Raw genomic sequence first — 27,398 nt, forward strand, 5'->3', positions numbered from 1 at the left:
GAAGGGGACCACGTGAGACCAATTTTTTTTATCTCGCCTCTTCCTAGTAACAAAGATTCCATTGTTCCAAATGTTGGTTATCAACAGCTTTGCTTTATGCCTCTGCTGGGCAAAGATCACTGGATGGTGACTCTGAGCTAAGGAGGCTTACCAGGCGCTATCACTATCAGGTGGCAGTGGGCTGAAAGGCTGGGCTGGTGACTCTATCAGGCTCAGTTTCAGCAATGCCCTGTGTCTTATTCTACCTACTGGGTTATCAGTTCCTCTGCATTCTAAAGTGGCTTATTTCTTGCGCCCAGGTGTTCACAGTTCTCTAATAGTGATAGCAGACGATTTGGAGAATACCCCTCTATCGAACTACTTCATCAGGCTTGATTATCATCATTAGCAAGAATGATGTGTCATTTATTCTCTGTGATGGTTAAAGTAAAGATGCCTGGGGGTCCAGTCTCAGTGCCAGGTGTGTCTAGTACCCTAGTAGGACTACAGCCTCCCAGATGGCCTTGGCCTTACAACCCCAAAAAGATCTCCTTCTCTCCCCTACTTCCATCAAGAATTCCAGTCTTCACTTCAGGAATTGTCTCATCACCTCAAGCCTTTTGGGTTCTCGATCCTCTAACTTTCCAATGCTTCCAGCATCTTGTATTCTGGTGCTTCTGTGCCAAACTGTATATGAAAAACACTATGGACATAGATGCCAAGATGGTCACACTGCCAAGATATGGACACTGTCATCAAGATATGGTGGCTGGTGGTGGGCTCAGGAATGTCAAACAAGGAATGTCACCTAAGACCAGACTCTCTGGCCCGACCAAATGATCAAACAGATGCCTCAGACAAGCTTGGGAGCTCATCTAAAGTGAAAAGTGACACATTTACAAGAGCAGGACTTCAATATCTACATATCAACTTAGAGGAGATGTTGATAGCAGTCCAATTTGCATTAATAGCTTTTTTTACTTTTACTCTTCCAGGGTGTTGGTTCTATTTTACAACACAACTGTGTCATGTGGTACATACCAACAAAAAGGGGGACATGATTCTTATCTCTATGCAGACAGCAATGATTTTGTGGGGAGACTCTTTCAGTTTACAGCTGAATCTTCAGGCAGCAAGGTTTCTGCCGAGCACAGACTCCTTAGTTTTTAAACCAGAAAGCTGAAAGAGATGGAAAAAAATGGTCCAAACAACCAATAAACTACAATTTCTTGGCCAGAAACAACTCCGCTTGTGGTAGATAGGCTATTGGGGTCTGTGTCTCTCTGTAGTTATTTTTTCATAGAATACTGTGGTCTCTCTCTCTCTCTCTCTGCAGTTAGTTTCCCACCCTCCCTCCTTGTTCTTGTTCTGGTATTAATCCTGGTGGCTTTGGAATTGCCCACCCCTCCTGTACATTTGTGTTTGAACACTCCTCCTGGGTCTGTCTTATTTCCTCACTCAGCCGAGTACATTGAGATCATATTTTGACTTCAGACACTCCTACCAGTCCCATCTGTACAGCTCTATCACAGCTCTATTCCAGTCTAGTGTCACTAGCTCATTCTGCCTAATACAGAGAGAACATTTGTGAAGGGCAAGCCACTTAGGTCCTGAATTATCTTCTGTTTCTCCTTTCTCCCTTTCCACTTTCAAAAAAAAAAAACATTCCAAGCTTGTTTCCTGCCTTTCCTGTAACTAGTCTAGTCAAGATACAGATTTGCTGTATCCAGGACTGTTTGTAAGCTTCTGATCCCCCAAATCCTTTCTGTGTTGGAGGGAAGCCTTCTAGCTTATCAGTGGGAGTGGCAAGCACTAGGTAGCCTATCTACCACAAGAGTGGTTTCTGGCCCAGAAATTGTAGTTTATTGGCCGTTTGGGCAGTTTTTCCATCTCTTTCAACTTTCTGGTTTAAAAGTCCCCGTTTGCACTTGTTTCTCACCTTTCCTGTAATTAGTCTAGTCCAAATACAGATTTGCTGTATCCAGAAGTGTTTGTAAGCTTCTGAGCCCCCCAAGCCTTTCTGTGTTGGAGGGAAGCATTCTAGCTTATCAGTGGGAGTGGTAAGCACTAGGTAGCCTGTCTACCACAAGATCCAGGTACAGATTCTTAGTTTTAGCACTTGAATTTGCTTATTCGTGCTCTGCACTTGTTCAGAGCTTGTTGTTAGCACTAAATAAGCTACAAATTACTACAGCATTCAACCTTCCTCTTTACCTAGAGGAAAACAGTTTTTGTACTTACTTTCCTCACTTGCTTAGAGAAAAACAGCTCTTATACTCACTTTCCTCACTCGTCTAGAGGAAAGTAGTTTTTTATTCAGGCATGTCCAAGGGTCAGCTCCCAGTGTTCTCTACTGTCTATCTGATGAATCTGGGCATCTTGCGACAGTGTAGCAATTGCCTCATGTACACAGACAACCCTCTCCTCCTACCACCCAACACCACAACCTGTGAGAGATGCACTTATCTAGCCAAACTGGAGGTAAAGCTCTCTCCAACCAAGACTGAACTTGACAGTCAAGAGGAGAAGGTAAACACTTGAACCACACCACACTCATCACATAGTTCCACTAAACCTGCACCACCAAAATCCACACATATAAACACAAAAACATCCACGGAGGCTCTCAGTAATAATCTGCTCAAGCAACAGAGACCTCCAAAGCAGAAACCCAAGCAACCTCTACCTCCCCAACACAACCCAAATGACACATAGCCCACAGACTCAGTGTGCCAAAAAACCACAGCCCATCAGGCAAAACAATGTACCCAACACACTAGTCATAGGTGACTCTGTAGTCAGGCACACTGATGTCCCACTCACCAGGCTAAACAAGAAGAAGGTTACTCTCAGCTGCCTGTCGGGTGCCAGGATCCGCCACATAACCCATGCACTCAGGTCACTCCACATCAAGTAAAAATATGACTCTGTCATTGTCCATGTTGGTGTGAACGACCTGAGATGTACCTCCCTGGACTACATGAAAAGAGACATGGAAGAGCTCTCCAATCTTGTAGCCCAGGCAGGCATGACCCTAGCCCTGAGCAGCATCCTGCCATCACCCAGAATGATACCACAGTACAAGGACAAAATGATTGACTTCAAAAGTTAGCTAAACTTCTGGTGTTATTCTAAGGGGTCCAGTATCTGTCTGCCTGGGACAACATGGTCGACAGACCACGATGCTTTGCCAGAGATGGCCTGCACCTTTTGCCCTTGGGATTCCAGATACTGGGTAAGGGTCTTGCTGCCCTGAGTGCCTTTTTTTAGGCAAGGTTCAAATGACAAATTCACCACCGTAACAGGAACAGGCAAGCAAAAACTGAGGGCAATGCTACTCAATGCTAGAAGTCTAAATCTCAAAATGCACTCACTCAAGGCACTCCTTAAAATGGAGAACATCGATATCTGTGCAGTCACTGAGACCTGGTTCAAGGGTCTAGAGAGCACCCCTGCATTACCAGGCTATAACTCATACCACACTTTTTGGCCATCTAACCTGAACCAGAACACCAAAGGTGGAGGTGTGTCCATATTCATTAAGGATATCCACACTTCTAGGCTAGTTCCACAGCATAATGCATCCAAGGTTATCTACATGCAACTAACTCTGGGCAAAACTGCAATCTAAATTGTAGCTGGCTACAGATCCCCCATCATGCCCCAGGATTCCCACTTCTCTTTTCTTGATATACTGGAAAATATTAGGGTTCAACCACTCTAATAATGGGCGATTTCAACTACCCCACCATTAACTGGGAAAACTACTCACGTACCAACACCTTCGCTCAACGCTTTCTGGAATTCATAAATTCCAATGCCCTGAATCAACTTATCCACACCCCCACCAGAGGCAACAATATCCTAGACCTAGTCTTTACCAACATGAGTGATCGGTGTTCCACACCTGAAGTCAACTTCTTGTTGGTCAGATCTGACCATAAGCTAAACACCCTAGATATCAACATCCCACCCCCACCTACCATTAAGGAAAAAACGGTAAAACATTTCTCCAAAGCCAACTTCATGCTTCTAAAGGCAGAAGTGGCGAACTTCATGACACCCACACAGATGGACAATACAGTTCCGACTGCTGAATCCTACACAAATGCACTCTATAAGCACTTACACGAGTGCATGGATCGTGCTATCCCAAACAGAACAAAGACACTACCCTCCGAAAAAAGGAAGTCAATCTGGTGGTCCTCTACCATAAACAAACTCTACAACAGAAGGAAGAAACTGTTGCAAAAGAGAGTAAAATCCCATGAGTGGAAGAGCTCCCTGGTCAGCCTCAGTAAGAAGCTGGGATCCCTTATAAGATCCTCCAAGGCTAGCTATGAAAACAAAATCACCACTGATTCTAAGGGCAACCAGAAAGCATTCTATAGCTATGTCAAGAATCTCAATGGCAACACCCAGATCTGCTCTGAGTTACAGCGCAACAGCACAAAAATTACAGAACCAACTGATATTGCCAACATCCTGGCAGATAGGTTCAGTGCTAACTTTACTGCCCTCTCACCCCCTAAAGGGCCCATATCTATACAGGAAGAATGCAGAGTCGCTATAATCACATCTGTGCAGGCAAAAGCTGCACTCTCTAAAACCAAAAACACAACATCCATAGGACCGGACAACATCCCAGGCTGTGTTTTACATGAACTTCAGAATGAACTGGCTCCCCACCTAAGCACCATGTTCAATCATAGTCTCATGTCTGGCTTTGTGCCCACTGCATAGCGCACAGCAACAGTTATCCCACTCCACAAAGGGGTAGCCACCACAGTTCCTGGGAACTATCTCCCTATTAGCCTGACGAGCCTGGTCTGCAAGGCCATGGAACGTATCATCATGGAACTCATAAACAAAGATATTGGTAACCTCCAAACTCTGGACCCACCGAATTTGGGTTTGTGAAAGGCAGATCATGCCTTCTGAACCTGATCAACCTCTTTGAGGCAGTCACCAAAGCCGTAGATGAGGGTAAGGTGGTTCACACAACCTATCTTGACTTCGCCAAGGCTTTCAACACCATCCCCCCATTCTGGAATTATAGCTAAACTCACTAAACTAGGTATAAAGCCATACATCACAATATGGGTCGCCAACTGGCTCACTGATAGAACCCACACTGTAAAAGTTGCAGACTCCAAATCTGACTTCAAACCAGTGACAAGTGGAGTACCACAGGGTTCAGTCCTAGGACATCTCCTGTTTGGTATCTACTTCTCTGAAGTACAGGTTAACACAGAAGGCCTTTGACTAATTAAGTTCACATATGCTGCAAACTAGGAGCCATAGTCAAGTCCCCAAATGATGTGGACATCCTACAGAAGGGCCTCACTGAGACAGATGCCTGGTGTCAAAGGTATGGCCTCAAGCTCAATGCCAAAAAGTGCATTGTCACCCCCTTTGGTAAAAACTCTGTACCCATGAACTACCACACAAACAGCAGTCTACTTAATGCCGAATGTGTGATAAGAGACCTTTGGACCCAGGTGGACAGTAGTCTCTCCTTTGATAATTACATCGCCACAGTAGTTAGGAAATCCTTCTATGTGGCACACTTCATCACAAAAGAGTTCTCATCCAGGAAAAAAGAGGTAATTGTTCCCCTCTACTCGGCACTCATTAGACCCATTATAGAGTACAACGCCCCTTTTGGAATGTACCTCACAAGACATCTGCGCCAGGTGGAAAGGCCACAGAAGTACCTCACAAAGAGGATTACTGGCTTCAAACAGATGCCTTATACACTGACCGTCTCAAAAAACTCCAGCTTTACTCTGTTGCATATCTCCTACTCCAAGGAGATTTCTGCCTAACATATAAAGCTATGTTAAACCCAGAGCTGTTGGACATGCTACACCTAAAGAAATCCCAATCCCTCCAAGCTACATGCTCTAGGGACCTAAACCTTGTCACCACAATAAACAGAACATGCTGGAGGGATAGATTCCTGTCCCAGAGACTTCCTGTACTCTGGAACAAGCAACCCATCTATGTCAAGCAAAGTTTCTCATTACCACTCTTCAAAAAAATCTTGATGAGTGAATGGGAAATAGGAAATACACTCCGGGGATTACTTGTGTGGCTCTGTTTGACAGGGGCACAGGAAATTAACTTTATTGGGTGGGGTAAGCCAGGGAACCTTGTTGGTTAGGCTTACTTAGACCCTTGGGCCGATAGCCTAGTACCTACCTATGAACCTAGAGCTTACCACTCCCACTGATAAGCTAGTAGGCTTCCCTCCAAAACAGAAAGGCTTGGAGGGGCTCAGATGCTTACAAACAGTCCTGGATAGAGCAAGTCTATATCTGGTCTAGCCTAGTTATAGGAAAAGTGGGAAACAAGCTCAAACATGGACTTTTAAACCAGAAAGTTGAAAGAGATGGAAAACTGCCCAAATGGCGAATAAAATTACAATTTGTGGGCCAGAAACCACTCCTCTTATGGTAGATAGGCTACCTAGTGCTTACCACTCCCACTGATAAGTTAGAAACCTTTCCTCCCAGCACATAAAGGCTTGGGAGGCTTAGAAGCTTACAAACTGTACTGGATACAGCAAATCTGTACCTGGACAAGACTAGTTACAGGAAAGGCAGGAAGCAAGCTTAGAAGTTTTTTTTTTTTTTAGTAAAATGGAAAAGGAGAAAGGAGGAACAGAAGATAATTCAAGGTTAAGAACCTGTTTGGGTTGGCTTTCTCAAATGTTCTCTCTGTATTACATGGAATGAGCTAATGACACTAGATTGGGAGGAGTGTCCCAGATAAAATTTACAGTAGGGGGCAGGCAACTGCAAAGCTACCAAGTATAAGAAACGAGACACAAATAGGGAGTGAGGGTGGGAAACAAAATCAGACATCAAGAAAAGCAATCTCAAGCAAATTAATAAATGCAGCAGTTTTCTTAGCTAAACAAAATCAGACACCAAGAAAAGCAATCTCAAGCAAATTAATAAATGCAGCAGTTTTGTTAACAGACTCCAAGAAAAGCAATCTCAAGTAAATTAATAAATGCAGCAGTTTTGTTAACTATCACTGATAACAGATTAAGTGCCAAAAAAATGTACTTATAGGCTTTCTGTATCCAGATGTCTATTGTCTATAGGGTTGGGAGGGTGGCCTAATGGTTAAGGTGTTTGCCTTACAAACACAAGGTGCAAGGTGCAGGAGTCTCACAAGGGGGATAATAATAGGGCTTAAATGGCTCACAAGGGCAGTTAGCTTAGTACTAATCAATGAACCTATGAACCTATTGAATCAGTCACAGCTAGGCCACAAAGAGCAGCTAAGATACTAATTCTGTCTCACAGAATTGTAACTCCTTGTACAGTAGTGTTAAACATAATTTGCAAGATGTTGGTGTCTTGGGGAGGGGTTTAATAGCTCCCAATTTACTGCCATCTGTGAACTTGCTGAGCAAGAGGACTTGAACTTTAGCCTTGACGTCTGAGAAGCAGATGCCAAACAGGAGAGAGCCTAGCATGGAACCCTGTGGTACTCCGATGGTGACTGGTCTCACAGATCCTGACTTCTTGGCTCCTGTCTGTGAACCAGCCGGCAATTGAGTGAGTTATGTAAGGATTTACGCCTAGCTCAGAGAACTCGTCACCAATGCCTAAGTGAGGTATTGTATCGAATGCTTTAGCCAGGTCAAGTTATACAGTATGCACTGTTTTATCCTTGTCCATTAGCTTTGTGACCCTTTCAAAGTCTACCAATTTAAGTAGGGAGACCTTTCCTTAACAAAGACAAATTTTGATGGGTCCACTGTCTGTAGGTTGCCAATCCTCTTGTTTATCATTTCTGTGATAATTAGTTTCATAGTTGTGCATATTAGTCATGTTAGACTGATGGGTCTGTAGTTCCGTGGGTCGGTTGATTGTTTGCCCTTGTGGAGGGGAATGACTGTTGTGGTCCTCCATCCACTTGGAACGTAGCCTGTTTCAAGGCTGTAGTTGAAGAGTACCTCAAGTGGTCCTGATAGGCAGCTGGGGATGTTGGCACATGGAGCCAGTGTTCTTTGCGTTAGCAAGTGCTGCTAGGACCTGGTCCCTCCTGAGAGCTGTGGAAAGTATGTTGGAGGGGATTTTACCTGCTGGGGGGGTAGTGAAGTTTGAGCTGAGTTTATCAGCCAATAGATTGCTATGTCACCCTTATTGGTGAAGGTAGTACAGTTTATCACCCGTTCCAGACATAGTTGAAGAAGGCCTTCTGATTGTACGTAGCCTGCAAGGCTATTTGGCCTTGTTGGACTTAGTTAGACCTCTTTTTTTCTTGTTTAGTTGTATAAGAGAGCACTTGTCTTTAAGGGAGTTGCTCTTCCTGATTCTGGATGTGAAGAAACTGGACACTGTCATTTGTGCTAGCAAGTCTGGCTGAGTTTTTGTACATAATTTCAGATTATCCTGTGTATTATATGCCACCATGACTAGCTATGATATTGTAAATAAGTTCTTACAAGTTGGTTTATAATCTGTTTGTACAGAATGTTTTAAAATGTTTTAAAGGCTTGAACAGTGTCCTTTTACATTTCTAACTGCACCTTTATGAAAAAAGATTCTAAACCAAGATGTCTCAGATTCAGCTGATGTCCCGAAGATGCCATCCGAATGTTGTTGACAGTTGCTATGTGTTACTGTCAGAAGTTTAAAGACAGGAAGGAACTTTTCCAAAAAAACAGTTGTTGGTTGATTCAAAATATGAACCAGAACAGTTGTGACATCTAGGCTAGTCTTTGAGCCTGCTGAAGACATTTAACAGTTGTTGTCAGTTACAGTTGTCAGTGGTCAATTGTACTGTGCAGATGTACTTTGCAGTGGATACCGAAAGAACTCACCAAGAACTGTAAGCCTGCCTTTGCTCTGTTGTAGTAATTTAGTTTTGATCAGGGACAGTGTTACTTAGTGTTAATTATAACTAATCTGGTAGATCAGTTAAGAGTTTTTCTGAAAGTTGGATTTCTGTCCTACAATATTGATTTCTTGTCATAACCCTGGTTAGCTCTCTTTTTTCCCCCATCTTTACCTAATTCCTTAACAGCCTTTCTCTCTCTTCTCTTCTATATACACTTACAGAGTATTTAATTTTTTTTCTTCATCTTTTCTTTTTTACCATCCTACTTTTAGACTCTACTCAAAAGTTTATACAACTTGTTATAAGATTTATTGCATATTTTTTGTTTTCCTATTATTGTAAATTGATGTATAACTGACACTGTTTAGTAGTATGGGCCTCCACTGAAAATGGACATAAACAAATGTAAAATAAATAAATAAATAATAAAAATAAAATTTCATTTTCCTGGTGATTGAGTTCTGTTCGTTTATTGGAAATTACTGTTTTATATTTTTAATCATTTTGCTCAATACTAAATAATTTTATTAGCTCACATTGTGGCTGGTCAATAACTGTTTTTTTTTCTTTAGTGACTTAAGAGTGCTAATACTTGCTTTGATAAATTCCCAGGGCTACTCCGAAAGCCTGGCTACTTATGTCATTTGGTGCTATTTGTTTAAATATTTAGTTTTCATAATTGGACACCCCCTTAAAAAGGTCATGAAGACACTCTCATTGGTGGCAACATGGTGATATTTTACTTGAGGGCCTCACCATTTCGTTTCGCGCAGAAGTGGGCATGTCACAAATTGAGTGACAACCCGGCCTGCATATGTAATTAGCCTTCAAGTAATCACGCGTGTGTACATATTTTTGGGATGACTCCTTCAGCATGGTATTACAAAAAATATATTAAACAGTTATCTTCAGCACTGACTTCTCATTAGCCTGGGAACCGGACTAGAGCATATCCTTTAGCAGGTGTTGAAAGCTGTTCTAAACCAAAATGACAACTGGCCTAGCGCTCAGAATTTTTGTAAATCACGAGTGGCAATTTACACTTAAAAACTCAGTACTGTTTCCAACCTTCCTCTTGGTTAACCCCATTTGAATTTGAAAGCAGTAACTTAATTAGTTATACTAAGGCTGCTGCCTCTCCCCTTCCCTACTCACTTGTTCTCAGGCTAATGAGGTAAAACAGCAATGTGACACAAACCAGAAGGAATAATAAGAAATCTAAAAGACTGCCACTAGGTTTGTTTGAGTGCCAAGTGACTGCCCAGTTTAAAACAAATACAATAGCAGACTCCATTACAGATCAATCATACAATTCATTACTCCTCCGTCTATTCAGCAAAAGTGGAAAAAAATGCAAGCCCGCGACTATATACTGTAAATTCACACATAGTAGCTTTCACTGCAACATGTGCAAGGCTCGATGATCCTCTTCCTCTGCACTCAGACTTTTTATTTTTTTTATAGTTAATGACTGGGAAAGTCTGACTGCGCAAACTCTGTTGCCAAGAGGCCCCCGGGGAAAGCTCTGACAGTACGTAACATACATAAATGTATATAAAAACGTTTCCTTTAAAATTACATGAACGTAAACTATTATTTTTCATATGAATGTGTATATGAAATGCTTGAATAACCTGCCTGCTACACTCTGGGGGGAAGCCAATGAGTTCAGTGGGTGATGCACACTGATTTCAAACTAGTTATTAAACTGCGATTACTGCATACTGAAGTGCACAAGTATTATTAAACTGCATTCCCTTATCTTCCATGTTACCAACTGATGTTGGTAATGTTTTACTGTTTTATTTATTGTTATATTACATGTCAGTGCGCTTGTTTTCTTTTTTTGACATCCGATGGTACATTCGGAGGGAATGCATATTCATGAATGACATATCACGGGGGTGGGTTTCGGGTGCGGCTTGCTACTGCGCATCTGGTGAGGCCCTCAAGTAAAATATCACCGGCAACATTACCCTATTATTTTAGGGGAGGGACACGGCTAGAAATCTCTGTCAGACTTTCCCAGAAGTGTTTGGATGTGTGAGATTTAATTTGTGTTGAGTGTATCAGAGGTCTTATACTGGGAGATATTGCTCTGTGGTGTGTAATAAGGAGTTAAATTAGGGGTGGGCAGAAGTATACAGTCCAGTCTCAGGCTGTAGAGCGTGTTCCTGTGTTCCTTTAGGGGAAAATTGTGAAATATTACTCCTGTTTAGGTGACAATGTCACATTGGAGTCAGTAGTAAGGATTTAAGCTCCTTAGTTACTGAGCCAGGGTAGTAAAGGACGTCACATTATTTGATGGCAGTTCAGTGTGATATTATCTGGACGTGACATTAATTACATTAATTTTCTTCTTTTATTAAATATCTTGTTTAGATGAGGATTCTACCACTGGGGTTTGTCTGTAGTGCTTCTTTTGGGTTTATTTCTGCTAGGTACTGCAGCCTTCATGCAGCCATTCACATATTTGTATAGGGATTTTCTGAATAGTTCTGCATAGGTAGCTCTGATCTTGGAGTTGGGGGAGCCTTGAATTTTGACAAATCTGTCATTTAGCAAGATATAGTTTGTCTTTGCATAGTTCTTGTTACTGATTTAGCTAGATTTTTCTGGGTTGATTTTTACTGTAAATGAGTCAGCTTTGTGATCTGACTAGTGTATGGGAGGTTCAACACTCTCCCATGTTCATGAGTACCAGATCCGGTATGTTTGATCCTCTGGTTTGATTGTACAGTATTTGTTCCAGAGTGTTAAATTCCAGGAAGCATTGTGTCTGTGAGTTTGAGGCAGTGTATATTTCCTAGTGTATAGGAAGATAGTTAAAACACCCATGAACATGGTGTTTGGATGGTGAGTACCTCTAGTAGGTTTATATGAGTCATGAGACTCTAGGGGCATAGATAGTGACCTGTAGTTAGTCATGATATGGTGAGAGACCTTATCTCTTGTAACTTGTACATGGATGAGCTCCATGGTGTCACCCTGTTTAACCAACATGGAGGTATAATTTGTTGCTAAGGTAGATCGAGACATCTCCACCTTTGGTCTCAGACTGTGCTGATGTTGGCCTAAATGTGTGGACGGCAATGTAGCCTTGCACTTCTGGAGAACTTTAAACCAAGTCTTGGTCACAGCACAGATGCCTATGTTATCCAGAGTGAGTGGGGATTGAATGGTGTTGATTTTTTGTTTAGGTTCCAAGCATTCAGCAGTAACACCCTAAGGCTGCCTGTAGATTTTTTGGTACTTACGTATTATCGCAACTGCATTCTGAATGACCGACAAATTTCATGACTAGAGTGAAATGGTAAGTGAGTCACTGCTGCTTTAGCTGCCGGCAGAACTGTTTTATTAAAGGAGGTGTAAAATCTCGGGTGGTAATAAGAATCGGTAGTGAATTACGTTTTTTAAGGATGAACTGAAAACCAGCCAAGGAAATGAAGATGTAATTTAAATGCATAACTGTGCGGTCGTTTTACTTTACCGCTAAGAATCCAAAGTCTGAGATGAATTCAGAATTCTCCGTAGCGTTTTTTTATGGTCTGGTTTACATTATGTACATTATTGTCAGTTCGGGAACAAGCTAGCTCATTTTTTGTCCATTGGAAATGAGTGTAGGCTGCTATAATGCATTTCTGTAAGTCAGAGGTTAGCAGATCAATTGTTGTAAGGGTCAACCAAGTCATTATTTTGTGTAAGTATTTAGTTTTTTTTTTTTCTTTCCTGCTGGTGTATGTTCTTAGGTTAGTTAGGTTATGAATTTATGTTTGCGTAATTCGCTGTTGCCTTGGCCCCTTCATTATGTTAACATCAGATTGGAGCCCCATAAGCCCCAACTCTTGTCAGGTCATTGTGCACCATTGGGAAAATCTGCTGTCAGTGACAACATTTTATAGTGATACAAACAAGGCACGGCAGAAGAATATTTACCTAAACGCACTATCACCCCTCCAATTTATAATGCCCTCCACAAAGTATGAAGCCAATAGAAACCAAATGTACTGCTACAGACCATTACACACCTCACACTGACAATGCAACTTGTCCAAGTCAGATTATGCAGCATGCAAGTGCAAGTACAGGCCACCTACAGATTGTTACAAACAGAAAAAGGTACTTTTCCGTTAAACCCCTACCACGCGTCTCGCCGTATTCCTGAAAAGAATAGCTATGTTGTTGTTTCAATTGACCTGTTGCCTTTTCCAGCTAATTTTTTACCTTTTACTACAAGGGGTTGTTACACTTTTGCTCCTGAAGTTATAGTTGGAGTCAATGATTACTTCATGCAATGAATGCCATGTCTGCGATTGCAGTACATGTGTGTATTTGCGTGGGACGTGGCATGCAGTCATGACAGAAGGCTTCGGACAGCATCAGGTATTAATAACTGCAACAATCAGTACTTTGCAGATCTACTTACATACACTCCATCGCTGTCCATTAATCACCCACCCATTACATACACTCCATCGCTGTCCATTAATCACCCACCATTCAGTAGGAATGTAGCTGCTCATGTATTTGCGATCCTACCAGAGGCATTGCTACATGTGCAGCAGTTTGGGGAGTGCTACAGACAAGACAGCCATACAAACCGTATAAATTTCATTACTTTGCAAGGTCCTGTGCACATATAACATTCATGTAGCGGTGATCTGTGTACTGTTTTACACACTGGTATGATAACACACCACAGCAAATGAACTACTAATACCAGGATGATCACCGCGGTATGCAATCTGTCATTCCTAACCATTATTACTCTTTCTGGTTATTTCTAGTACCAGCAACTTATTTTGGAGGACCTTTTGAAAGGCTACCCATCCTGGTCTGTCACAGACCTTTCAGTCTTCGTTGGGCTCAACGAAAACTGTGAGATGTGTGGTAGGGGTTTAATGGAAAAGTACCCAGAAAAGCAATGGTAAAGCTAGGAAATGTGTGTAACCTTCCAGGAATGCAGGGTGTGCTCAAAGAAGATGCCAGTAGAAAGTTAAACTACCACTTTCCTCACTGACTATTAAATGTTTTAATGACATAAGACAGCCAGTAAATGTCCGCTGAATAAGCACAACTGCAGAGTGAGGCGTTCAGAATGTGGTTGTAATAATATGTAAGTACCAATTTTTTTTACTGTGTTGGTAGTTTGGTCTTTTTGCCATTGCCTAAAACGGCTCTAAGGGGTGGATAAAGTTTTAGCTAATATTCAAAAGCCTAGGTGGGAACAGGTGCAGCCCATCCTTGGCAAAGCAACGTGGACTTTTGACCATGTCCTCTCATGCTGACAGATATCTGATCTCCGTGGAGTGTCACCCAAAACTAAGTCAGTTATTAAAATTAATTATTTTATGTTCATACTCCATCCTTGGTGAAGGTAGAATACTGCTCAATGCAAGGCTCATACCTATTTATGACACATATTCTGAGAGATCCATTATGTCTCATTTCATATATTCCAGTGAGGTATGTCTCAGGTCATTTACACCCACATGGACTGTTACATTGGTACCTGGGGTGAAGTAACTTGAGCACATGAGTGATATTGTGGATCCGGGTTCCAGATAGGCAACTGACTGTTATCTTCTCCATATCTAACCTTAGTTGGTGGGATATATTTGTTGCCCAATGAACTCCTCAATGACAGGAGTATTAGGTAAAGTATGTGCTTGCTTTATGGGTTTTGCCCTTGGGGGACCATTGGTTGTAGGTTTATGTGAGATATTTGTTGTTGCTTTTGGTATGTTTTAGTGATTGATGAGGAGCATTGTCGCCATTAAGTGGCTTTGGAGGTCTTTGAGATTTGTGAAAGTTTCTTTTAAGTCTGTCTGAGTGTGGGTATTCCTGACAACCTTGTTTGTTTGCAACATTTTTGCCTCCAAAGCAGTTGTGTATTTACATCTCCCACATCCGGTGTTATTTTCTTTAATAATTAACTGGTTGTCTGCAAACATGAAACTATTGCCACATTGCCTTGGCATGGCCAAATCTACAAAGTTGGCCACAGAGACATTTTGAAATTGCACATCCATGTTGTCTGGTCATGTAATAAAGTGGTCTGTTTAGGATTAAGGATTTAATTTTAACAGGTAAAATACTACTGTAGATAACTTCATACCTGTTATTAATATCACTGTTCCTTGTTTTGATTCTTACCACTGGTCTGTTCACATCATCTTATTTTCTTTTTGTTTACCATTTCTGTTTATGTAAAAGTTTTTTCCCTGCTTGCAACAGCACTGTATTGCAGGGACATGCCTTTAAAACCAGCTACAATAGTGGCCAAGTGTACCCCCACACTGCTGTCGGCACCTTCTGGAAATCCATCCCCTTTTCCTAATTCATCTGACAGCACTTCCTCTGTTACCTCTCCTAGCACCCCATCCGCCACAGTAATCCATCTTACTTTCTCGTCAGCATTTGGCTCATCATGATCCATCATTTGCATTAATACAAGAATTTCCAGACCTCCTTCGCCCAGCTCTGTAGCAATAATCTCTTCTCTTACAGATTTTGTTTGTAATATTTGAAATGTCTGCAGCACCCCAGTTTCAGCCTGCTTTCTCCTTTTCTGCTCCATCTTGGAAATATTCAAGTATTAATGACAGTCCGCAGGCACTATCCGCTGGTCAGAGCAAGGAAAGTCTCCCAGGGCCCTGGCCAACCCCCCCCCCCCCAGTCAGTATGAATACCACACTGGGTCTTCTCTGAAAAGAGGACATTGGCCTCAGTGGGACTAACCCAGTCAACAAAGACTTATTAAATACCAGAAACCACAAATAAAACTAGTAACACACTAAACCAGTAGTGGGCAGAAAACCACTCCTTCATAGTTTTTTAAAGTAAATAGTATTCTTGTACTGTATTTATATTCTTAAGGGCGTGTAATTTTATGTATTAGCCCTATAAAGGTTTTGTATATGTGGTGCCTTAAGGGTTATTTTTTCATTTTTTTTAATTTATTTTACATTTGTTAACCGGGAATGTCCGACTGGGCACAGGTCCATTTTCAGCAGAGGCCCGGTGAGATAAGCTCCAAAAACACATAGAATACAAGGTAATTACACAGAACATTCGTTTCATGTATTTAATTAATGATCGTGTGATGCCAGTGTGATTTGTAAACGCAAGAACTTTATTGTTGAATTTGTTCTGATAAAGTCCAGAAACTAGGATGAAAGCACTTAATGTGTGTCAGTAAAACAAGTGGTTTTACTGTCCGTTTCTGGTTTAATGTGTTGAGTAATTAAAATTAGTGATGACAGATTAACAACATAAAGGTGAAGAATAAAAATAAATATTCCAAGTATAATTTCTAGTATGCCAAGAAAAGGAATTTGTATTGTTGCATTACCCTTAGCATTTATTTTCCTACAGACGAATATGCCTTTTTTTGTAGTGTAAAGTCACATTTTGCTTTGGGTATTGTTTTATCATTTAAGTGATTGCAGCTTCTTAATTAATTGTGCTATTCTTTGTACTTTTCAGTTTCATTTTCTTCCACTGAACTAGTTCCATTTTAAAGCACTTGCATCTTTATCTGCACTTCTTGAAGGCAACGTAGTCAACATCAGAATGGTGCAGCGTTGTGTCGCTTACGGTTGCAGTAACACTCATTCTGAATCAGTTAGCCTGCACAAATTCCCTGCCGATCCAGTGTTAAGGGGATTATGGAATGCTGCTGTGGGAAAGAACAGAGCTGACTGGCTTTATGCTAAAAACAGCAGTCGTCTGTGCAGTGCTCATTTTACTGTTGATTCTTTTGATACAAAGTACACCATGATGAAGGAATTGGGAATGGATATTGGACGTATGTGCCCTCGTTTAAAGCCGGATGCAGTTCCCACTATATTTTGCAGTCCTCCATCACCAGGCATGGTGTGCAGCACCATTAAGAAGCCTCAGCTGTCTGTTGCTGTGGACAGACATTCCCACCAAGAGGTACAACAAATCATATTGGTATTTTTCCAGTCATTAAAGGGATTTGGTGTATTTTTAGGTGCATGGAAATATTAATTTTCTTTATTGATTTCTAGGCAGTTTCAGCAGTATTCACCAAAAATATTGATGTACAAGATATTGATGAACATTGTAGCAGTAAAACTATGAACCAGCCAGTAACTGCATTGTTAGATCAGACTGAGGCGGTAACACACCAGGATTTAAGTTGTCATAGCCAACACTGTTTTATAAAAGGAAGGACATCCCAGTGTGCACAGACTGCATTCACGGCAGTGTCAGACTCTTGTGACTGTAAGTATTGATACCTGATTTCTTGTAGATCTGTAAGAACGTTTTCAATTAAAATGTTTATCTTCATAGGTTATTATCCAGTGTTGTAGACCGAAAGCTGTTTGAAAAACACTTACTGTGAAATTTGGGTTAAAAGGTTAATTCTTGTATCTGTTGATGAGTTTGCTGTTATAGTGCCCTTTATTGTTGCTGAGCTGTAACATTTTCAAATTCATGCTGCGTGTCTGAATCTGAAATAGCCACCCAAGCCAGAGACAATCACAAGGCATCTTTTAGTTATGCCCATAATCTCAAAAGCAGAACACAGCAATCTGCTGAGTTGTGCTGTGTTGTGCTTCTGAGATTATGAACATAAGCACAACACAGCAATGTACTGAGCTGATTGTGAATGATGTTATCTACACTGATTCTGAAGATATAGTGTATCTACAAGCCAAAACATTTAGTCATAACTTTACCCCTCTCATGATATACCTTAATCTGGCTCACCTCCAGCTATTCTAAAGACATGCTTCTGGAGCATTTCTCCCTGGGCCTCTGCTGAAAACAGGATCTGTGGAACCTAGTCAGACTTTCCCGGTCAACAAATGTTAAATAAATAAAATAAAAATAAATAAAAATATTATGTAAGACTAAGTACTAAAAGTGCTATCAAAAGCTAAACATACTACATTGATGGGTCCTGACAATCTCTCTGTATGCATTTTAAATAGCAAGAAGCATGATTTAGCCACACCACTAACAACACTTTTCAATCTCAGTCTCCATACAGATTTTGTACCAAGCAAATGGAGAACAGCTGCAATCTTTTCCCTGCATAAGGGAGGACCTTCCGCAAACTTCAGGTAGTTACAGACCCATAAGCCTGACCAGCCTCATATGCAAATCCATGAATGACTTGTCATGTAACTAATTCCATCAGGACGTAGGGAACCTCCAAAGACTGGACCTTTCTCGGTTTGGATTCTTCAAAGACATGTAATGCCTTCTCAACTTGGTGAACCTTTTCGATAAGGTCACCAAAGCAATGGGTATAAGCAAAATGGTATACACTGCACATTCAAACTGATCAACGCTTTTGATACAATTCCTTGCTTAGGCATAATAGAAAAGCTAAATAAACAGAGAATAAACCCATTTGTCACCCAGTGGATTGCAAACTGGCTCACAGATAGGATGCAGGTAATCAAAATATGGGGAAGTTACCGCCACAAAGAGAACACTCACTAGTGGAGTTCCCCTAGGGTTCTGTGTAAGGACCTCCCCTGTTTTGCATCTACTTATCTGAAGTAAAATCCAGTACCAAAGGCTCTGGTTGACCAAGTTTGCTGATGACAACCAACAGCTAGGAGCAGTAAGTGAGCCCCCAGTTGACTTAGCCATCCTGCAAGAAGGTCTGCCCCAAATAAATAACTTGTGCTAAAATCATGGAGTGAAACTAAATGCCAAAAAATCCATTATTGTATCCTTTAGGAAGTCCTCTACCCCAGGAAACTACCACATGGACAGTATGCCCCTAAGAGCTGACCTATTTGTTCAGGATTTGGGAACTTATGTGGTCAGTGACCTAATGTTTTATCAGCATCTGCCCGTTGTTGTAAGAAAGTCTTTCTGTATAGCACAGCTTATAGGGATTTTGTCTAGATCCAGGATTTCATGGAGATACCTTACTAAAAAGGTACAGGGCTACATGCCTAGACACATGCAACAACTGGAATGTCCACAGAGATGCCTTACTGAAAGGATAGAAGGCCTAAATAACATGTCCTACATGGATTGACTCTTAGCCCTGTCACTGTACTCTGTATTCTACAGACTGCTAACAGGTGACCTGAGGGGGGCATACAAGGCATCCACTGACCCATTACTAATGGATTTACTACACATCAGCAAATCAAATGGCAAAAGAAATACTCTGGCTAGGGATCTAAACCTCTTCTGCAACATCAGCAGAACAGTTTGGAGGAATGGGTGTATCTTGTAGAGGATACCGCTGCTGTGGATCAGAATCCCCATCCACATAAAATAAAGTTCATCCCTGATCATTTCCAAGCACAACTTAGACCTATGGATGGAAAATAGAAAATGTACACCAGGACTGCCCCGTACTTCTGATTGACAGAGGCAGCTCATAAATGTTTTATCCCACACATGTGTCCCCTCAAATTAATTATGGCATTTTCCCATTTATTCTCATTAGGGGTAATATATAATTGTTGACCATGGAATGGGTAAGGCCAATCTATAATCAAATGGGATAGATTATTTTGAGCACAAAAAGGAAAGATGACTAGGCTTAAAGTGGCCCACAAGGGTATTTAGCCCAGTACCTACCTATGAACCTATGTGCATGTACAGCATCTTATTTTGTTTATTTTATTACTTAGATAATAGTTGGATTTACTGCATGTAGTAACTAGGCATGTTGCTTCCTTTAGATAATTAAAAATATTAATGCTGTAACAGATATAAATGTACTTCCTTAAACATAGAAGGTATCTTTGTCATATTATATCAGGAAGACTAGAGATTACTTTGTTTTCTGGAGTGAGTGCCATAGAACAATGTACCTTATTGCTGCTGTGGGATCATATTAATGTTGTTTGCTTTACCAACAGCCATGCAGACTTATGCTGAAGAAAGGAACCAGTCCATTCAGTGGAAAATTATAATGTCACCACCACCTTACCAGCTGGAGGTAATCAGCCTAGTGGTATGTGCTGCAGAATAATAGGTTAACTGTATTATTTCATCTGTGCCTCCACTGCAGGGAGACTGTGTTGATATTTTCACATATGTTTAGATAATGTTTGTTTTCGTAATTAACTGACTGTGTGTTGATGTTATTCCACATAATATGCGGGTACAACAACACAAGTACAATGTACAGCCTTGCCTGCTAATGCACCCTGGGACACATTTTTACAGTACTGTTGGTGATGTATGCATTATATTTTACCTAAACCAGTTATCATGTATGACTTTCAGCAGGTTCAGGCTCCTAGTTGTCAAGACATTTCCCTGTGGTACATTTGACTGGGGACACATGGCTGAAGTGGCATTCAGCTGCAGACAAATATGGCTGTTGCAGATTTCTTGTGGACAAAGAGAAGCATGCAGTGCCATGCCCACAGCTTCGATAAACCAATGCATAGGAAGGAAATAATGTCCATGGCCGCCAAGATAGCCAGAGACTGCAGACAGTATAGCAGGCATCAGCAGCAGGCTGACCAGTGGGCATGTCAGTGGTGGTAAAAATGCAATGCACAATGGGCAGTGCCTTTATAATTGGTGTGTGTGGGCCGCCACCCCCTTTACAGTGTCTAGAGAACTCTACCTAAAACATGTACTGGAGCATGTCTGTGACAAAAGTAACCTGAAGCATGTCCTCTGTGATGCTGCATACGTCTGCATTTTGTACTTACAGAGGTTCATAGGACCACCAGGGGCTTTACAAGTCTAGCCATGCAACCCCACACAGTTTTGTCCCAGATTTCCTTAGATGCCTATATGGTGGGGCATGTTAATATTAGAGGCAGCTAAGGGTTTTGTGTTTGTGTGTGTGGGGTATGTTAGTTGGAGATTAATCTACTTACTGTCAACCTCTGTCCATCAGAGACATGGACTCCAGGCTGGGAGTAAATTTGTGATTTCCCATCCAATTATCAAGGTTTCTTTTGAACAGCGTCAGGGATAAACTGTGCTTCACCTAGATGGGTAGCTTGATCCATAAAGCAGGGATCCTTCGAGATGTGTATTGGTCCCTCCTGCAGGTTGTATTTAATATTGAAGACAGGGTTCAGGTCCTTGGATCTAGTGTTTCTGGTGTTGATTGCCTTGCAGATTTATTTATTTTTATTTTTACAATTGTTAACCAGGGGTGCCTGACTGAGCCAAAGGCCCTGTTTCAGCAGAGGCCCGGGGAGAAACACTCCTCACAGAAAGACAATTACAGTTACATTTAGGTGCTAAAACAGCATCACAATACATAAACATTTATAATAGACATTTTACAGTGGTATAGAGACAGCACAATAAAGGGTAATCAAGAAAAAAACATTAATAACAATAAGTATGTGAAAGAAGCCCATCCGAGCTGGATCCAAATGTGCCTTATATGCTAGGGATAGATAGCATCTCAGTAACTTGTGGGAGACTGAGAACAGAGATAGGACCTTAAGGCTGTGTAGGACAAGGTATATATACCCTGGATTCTACTGATGAGTAAACTCTGATGGCGTTCCAGCTGTTGCTAGTGCCTGGCTAGGTATATGAAAAAGGAGGCAGTGTACTCAAGGATGGATCTGATAACAGTCGAGTAGAGTGGTACTATTACTTTCTTAAACCTGGATGCTGTACCCTGGCTTATGAGTTGGGTGGCATTGAATGATTTTCTTACTGGCTTGGCTGTGTGTTGGTCAAATACCAGATTACTGTCTACATATGTTCTCAGATCCGTCACTATCAGGTCAACTCTTAGGGGTGTTTTAACAATGCAGTAATTAGCTTAGGTGGATATTTTCCCAAAGGGCACTGTAATACAGTTCTTTGCATTGAGTTTTCATCCTTGGCTTTTGCACCAGTCATTTGTTTGTGTTAGACCCTCTGTAAAATGTTGGTGTCATATGGGGAATCTGATAGTTCTCAATTTTTAGTCACTTGTGAACTTGGTGAGCCAGAGGCCTTTGACATTAGCCTTGACTTACGAGAAGTAGGTGACAAATAGGAATGCGTCCAACAATGAGCCCTGATTCAGTCCTCTGGTGACTGGTCTCTTGATGGAGGTGGTCTCATTGATCCTGACTTCGTGGGTCCTATCTGCGAAACAACGGGGAGTCCAGCGAGTTATGTAGGGATTTATGCCTAGTTTGGAGAGTTTGTCAACAATATTTGAGTGTGATATTGTATTGAACACATTGGCCAGATCAAGGTAGGTGGTATGCATCATTTTCCCCTCATCCATAGCCATGGTGACCCTCTTAAAGAACTCTACCAGGTTAAGTAGACAAGTCCTTCCATTAACAAAACCAAACTGGGATGGTTCCAGTGTCTGTAGGTTGCCTACGTCCTTGTTTGTTTATTTATTTTATTTATTTGTCTTTGATTACTGGGAAAGTCTGACTGGGTATTGCCCATTTTCAGTGGAGTCCTAGGGAGAAAAGCTCCATTTGTTTACATTACATTACATTATACTAAGTTCCAGTTAAATATATAGTAGTTACATTTCTGGTTACATTTATACACAAACAGTAGTTACATTTATAAATTCCAAGATTTTACAGAGGTGGAAGTTACTAAAGAGAAAGCCCATGTGCAACTTAGTGGATTGTACAAGTAGCAGTTATGTATAAAATTGTTTTGTCATTTCAGTGAGAGGTTGAGAGTATTCTGTTTAAGGAAAGTATTTGGAGAGTATCATACAGTGAACACAAAGTCTCAACCTTGTGAGTAGCATGTGCAGGACCAGGACTGTTTAAGATGTTGTTTAAGCAGTGGTATAAAAATATTGAGTTTGTCACAGTTTTATTTATGTGGGGATAGTATTCCAGAGTTTAGCAAAGTACTGAGAGTGGAACAGGTCTTCAGCAACATTACTGGTCTATTTATAAGTAGTAAGAGTTTGTAATTGGTTGATCATTCCTGTGATGAGTCATTCCATGGCGGTGCATATTAGACTTGTCAGAGTGATGGGTCTGTAGTTCCCGGGGGCAGTTGATGGTCCAACCTTATGAAGAGGGCTCACTGTTATGGCCCTCCATTTACCTGGCACATAACCAGTGTAGTTGAAGAGTGTGTCAAGTTTGCCTGCTAGGTCATGATTTAGACTATTTAGGAGGCAACTGAGGGTATTTTTCTGGGTCCAGTGAAGTAGTGTTTTTGGCATTAGTGAGCACCTCCAGGACCTGCTCCCTGTTGATACAGTACATAAGCATGTATTGTACACCAACCACAACACACTTTACTTCCCTTGCCCAAATGCCCTCTTTTATTGAAGCTGTGGGCAAGGAGCTACATCCTTTCCCACAGGGAATCTGCAACAGCCATATGTCTCTGCAGCTGAATGTCATTTCAGCCACATGTTGGCATCCAAATGTGCTGCAGGGAAAAGTTTTGCTGCCTAGGAGCCTGAACCCATCTGTAAGCATTCTCTTCTTAAAAGTTACACCAGTGTGGTACTCACTTGTGAATAAAGGCACCTATGTTCATATCATGAAGCTACCCGGATCTGAAACAAGCAATCTACACCATCAAAATTTGCAGAAGAAAATATTCTTACTGGTGGATTCTGTTGAATATATCATTGAGTTCCCAGCAGCACACCCTTGGGAGGGTCCTCTTCCCACCTTGAATGCATTCATCTTAAGTTCAAAGGTTCATAGGTGTTTACTAGGCTAATGACCAAAATAAGCCTAGCCATGTATCCCTAAAAAGTATTAGACTAGCTGCTTTTCTGGCCTATTTTAAGCCTAGCCAATTTCCCTTTTGTAAGAACTGAACTGTGTACCTTTTGTTTGTGAGGTAAACACATTAACCATTATACTAAAAAACGAAAAACCAACTAATGAAAAGCCAAGCTTTAGGAACACAATGAGAGCCGGCAAAAAAATAAAATGAAAACTATTTATTTGTAAGCGCTTTCGGTGGGGACCGTGCCTCACCTTCTTCAGACAAAAAATAAATCAATTAGCATCCTTTATATAACCAGATTAAAAACAAATTATTCAATTAATGTTCATTACATTGTTTGTTAAAGGGCAAGTAACTATACTTGTCAAAAAACAACATGTTTTCAAGTATTCAGGCATTACACTCTAAAAACATGTTGCACTAAATATGGTTAAAACCCTAGTATTGTCACTTCAAAGATACACCAACTAAAGTATTGTGTGTATCCGCAAATAAAAATAAAAAATAAAAGTGTATATCCAACCTTTGGGGTGAACAGTCAGCAAAAATAAGGTCATTTAGTGTTATAAGACCAAAATGACCAATTGTATATTGTTTACACAAAAATGTGAATATGAATATAAAAAATATAAAATATATATGTAAATATAAAAATATGCCACATCGACCAAAAGTTAATACTATGTCTTAAATAAATATATTAATTAATAGTAGAGATGTTGTTTATTAAATAATAAAAAATAGCTTAAAATAAGCTAAATATTAAATGTCAACTATTAAATGGAATCAGAGTTCACTCATTGGAAACCAACAGACAAAACACAAAGTACAAAACACGATGTTCATATGCTGGAAAAGTACTAAGAAATGCTTGCATTGTTAATTACTCATCATAAAATTATCAATATTTAAATATAAATATAAATATAAGTATAAATGTGAAAATATTAAAACATTGAAATATTCCAGGATGTGAATGCAAGTCATCTCTTTAGAGCATAAAGTTTCAATATGCATTTAATGGATAGGTTCTCATTAAGGCCTGGAAAAATATGTGCTCCTGTCTTAATTTGCCACATCAATTCATCTATCTCTAATAAAATTTGCCATGGTCCGCCTCTAAAATCATTAGGTCTATGTTGTAGGACGGCAAATTTGAAACTATGTCCCGGCCAATCTAAAGTGTGCTTGGCCAGTGCGTTGTTGGTGTCTCCTTTCCCTATGACATAGCAATGTTCGTATATTCACTGTTTTCGTTTTCTTTCTGTTTTGCCAATGTAATAAGCATTACATTGGCCACATAAAGCTACATATGTGATGCTTCTAGTGTCACGGTTGTATCTAAAATTCGCCATATATGTCTTGTTATTAATACAACATTTATTACCTACCATGATAAATTTGCACTGGGAACAAGCCCCACATTTAAACATTCCTTTAGGCCTATTCGAATGTGGCTTTTTCTCTAACAGGGACTTTAGATTTTGGCCTCTCCTGTAAGTAATACGTGGCCTCTCTCCTAAAGCCTTGATCAACATTTGTTCTTCTTTAATGATGTTCCAATTCTTATTCAGAATGTCTCTAATAAATTGATAATCCAGTGAATATGTACATAAAAAAACTAGTCTTGTAGTCACTTTTATTATTGCTTTTAAAAGCTGCTTCTTGGTCTAAATTGTTTACAACTTGTTGTTCACTTTGGCCACTTAATAAAGGTTTGAAATGTCTGACACTTCTTTTTTGTGCCACTTCATTTTTAATGTTGGTCACTAGGCTAAAAGGATAGCCTCTGTTCATGAACATGCTTTGAAGATGTTCACATTCGATCTCAAAATCTAAATCATCTGAGATCATTCTAGCTGCCCTTACCATCTGGCCTTTAACAACGGCTCTTTTATGATGGTAAGGGTGATTGCTAGAAAAATGCAAAAATGTGTTTGAATAAGTCGGTTTCCTATATATCACACTTTTATACTTACAATTAATTCTGTCATTAATTAGCAAAATGTCAAGATAATTAATAGAGGTCTCGTCTATGTTGTACGTAAACTCAAGAAAGTTGGTAGTCTGAGTAATGTTGTTGATAAAAGTTGGTATTAAGGATTTATCCCCCTTCCAAATACAAAACGTCATCCTGGTATCTTGTGTACCAGGAGACGTTTTCTTGAAACAGTTGGTTTTGGAACAATAACTCATTTTCCCAATACGCCATAATGGCGTTGGCAAAACTGCCACCACATGGTGACCCCATTGCCACACCAGATTTCTGTAGGTAAAATTTCCCTTCAAAGACCATGAAGTTATTGGTCAAAACCATCTCTAATAATGTTTCGATCAAGTATATAGTGTTTTCTTCTATTTTCTTGTAAGAAAGAAAGTCTCTAATCCACTCTAGGCCTGTTTTTTGAGGAATGACAGTGTAAAGGTCTTTGATGTCAATTGTTATAAAACACACATTAGCCTGGTACTTCAACTTGTTGATATTTTTAAGGAAACCCCAAGAATCTTTACAAATTTGGGGCTCACTTTCAATTAGTGGATGTTAAGTTGTCAATCTCGCCTTCATTCTTGCTGGATGGGTTCGGAGCCGATCCTTGGCTCTGACTCGGCACTTGCTTTAGCTCGAGAACTCCTTTTACCAGCTCGAGGCAACCCTATATCCCATGATGCAAGGCGGAACTACCTCAGATCTCATTTGCCGCTTAGCGAAAGAGGTCTCCTTTGCCAGCTGAGGTAAGTTTTTCTTGTGAAATAAGAAAAAAGAGTAGTTAGGGGTTTATTTTTCCCTTTTAGTGTCAGTTTAGTCTGTAGTTAGTTACAGCCCACCCTATTCCCTTGTTTTAAACTTTTTATAATCTTTAGTTTAAAGTTTCTTAGTCAGGCCTAGTTTCCCATTGGTTATTCCCTTCCTGTGTGTTTGTGTAAGGGATTAATTTGTGTGTTTGTTGGGATTGTTTGTGTTTCCATCCTCCTAGGATGTCAAAGGAAGGCAAGGTCTCAGGCTTCAAGAAGTGTGACCAGTGCTGTCAGAAAATGTCTCTGACAGACGGTCACACTTCTTGTGTTTATTGCCTGGGGCCTTTGCACCTGCAGGACTCCTGTGCTTTATGTCATGCTTTTAGCCAGAGACTCCTGCAGGAAAGGAGGAATAAACTCATCCTTCGAGGCTTACTTAAGCCAGAAGGTTCTCCTCCTAAATTAGGGTCAGGAAAACCTCCTAAACCACCGAAGGCTCAGGCTACAGTGTCCAAGCCTCCTCCGGTGGCTCCGGCTCCGTCGGGGCCGACATCGGCTCCGGCTGGAGCCGATACATCTTCTTTTCAAGTAGTGGGTTCGGCGCCGGCCGGCTCCGATACCCTGACTACTGTGGCCTTGTCGGCTCCGGCTGGAGCCGACACTTTATCAATATCGGGCCGAGATATCCTCGGCTCCATCTGGGGTTCAAGGGACTTCGGCTCCGATGGCTTCGACCCGTAAGAGATCCCGGTCCCCTTCTATACTGAGTATCCACTCGGCTCCGGGGTCTCCTCTGTTGTCGGAGCGGAGCCATCGGAGCCGATCTTTGAGATCTTCCAGGCTGTCTGACCACGATTTAGAGAGGGTGGTAAGCAGGCTGTTGAAGTCTCAGGCACTGTCCCAAATGCTCCATAGCCCGTCTCAACAGACTTTGGCTATAGCCCCAATCCTTGAACTTCCTCCTCCGACTCCACACCGCAGTTCGGAGCCGGAGCTTCTCGGGACAGCGACTGTTTCGATGCCGGAGCCGATACATCCTTCGGCTCCGTCGTCCTCGGCTCCGATCTCCTCCTTGAGACCTTCCTTGGAGGGATCCGGTCGACGGGTTTCCACTGTCGGCTCCGAGGGGGCTAGTGGCATCGGACCCTTGTCCGACCCCG

The 27,398-nt window shown here is 41.0% G+C and overlaps 1 protein-coding gene across 4 annotated transcripts in view; it reads left to right on the forward strand.

The window, feature by feature from the left end:
* Positions 1-27,398, forward strand: part of LOC122794590 (zinc finger protein 345-like) — a 441,710-nt gene that overhangs the window by 120,539 nt on the left and 293,773 nt on the right. For 2 of the 4 annotated variants that reach the window (XM_044063124.1, XM_044063122.1), the window contains exons 2-4: positions 16,330-16,782; positions 16,878-17,094; positions 19,713-19,807. In XM_044063124.1, the coding sequence (XP_043919059.1) occupies positions 16,417-16,782; positions 16,878-17,094; positions 19,713-19,807 (678 nt within the window). In that variant the 5' untranslated portion in view covers positions 16,330-16,416. Of the gene's footprint in view, positions 1-8,799; positions 8,833-16,329; positions 16,783-16,877; positions 17,095-19,712; positions 19,808-27,398 lie in introns of those variants that run through there. The other 2 variants (XM_044063123.1, XM_044063125.1) reach the window with 2 other exon arrangements.

This window comes from Protopterus annectens, chromosome 2.part1 (assembly GCF_019279795.1).
Source record: "Protopterus annectens isolate FY-2018-M chromosome 2.part1, PAN1.0, whole genome shotgun sequence".
NCBI classification, from domain to species: Eukaryota; Metazoa; Chordata; order Ceratodontiformes; family Protopteridae; genus Protopterus; species Protopterus annectens.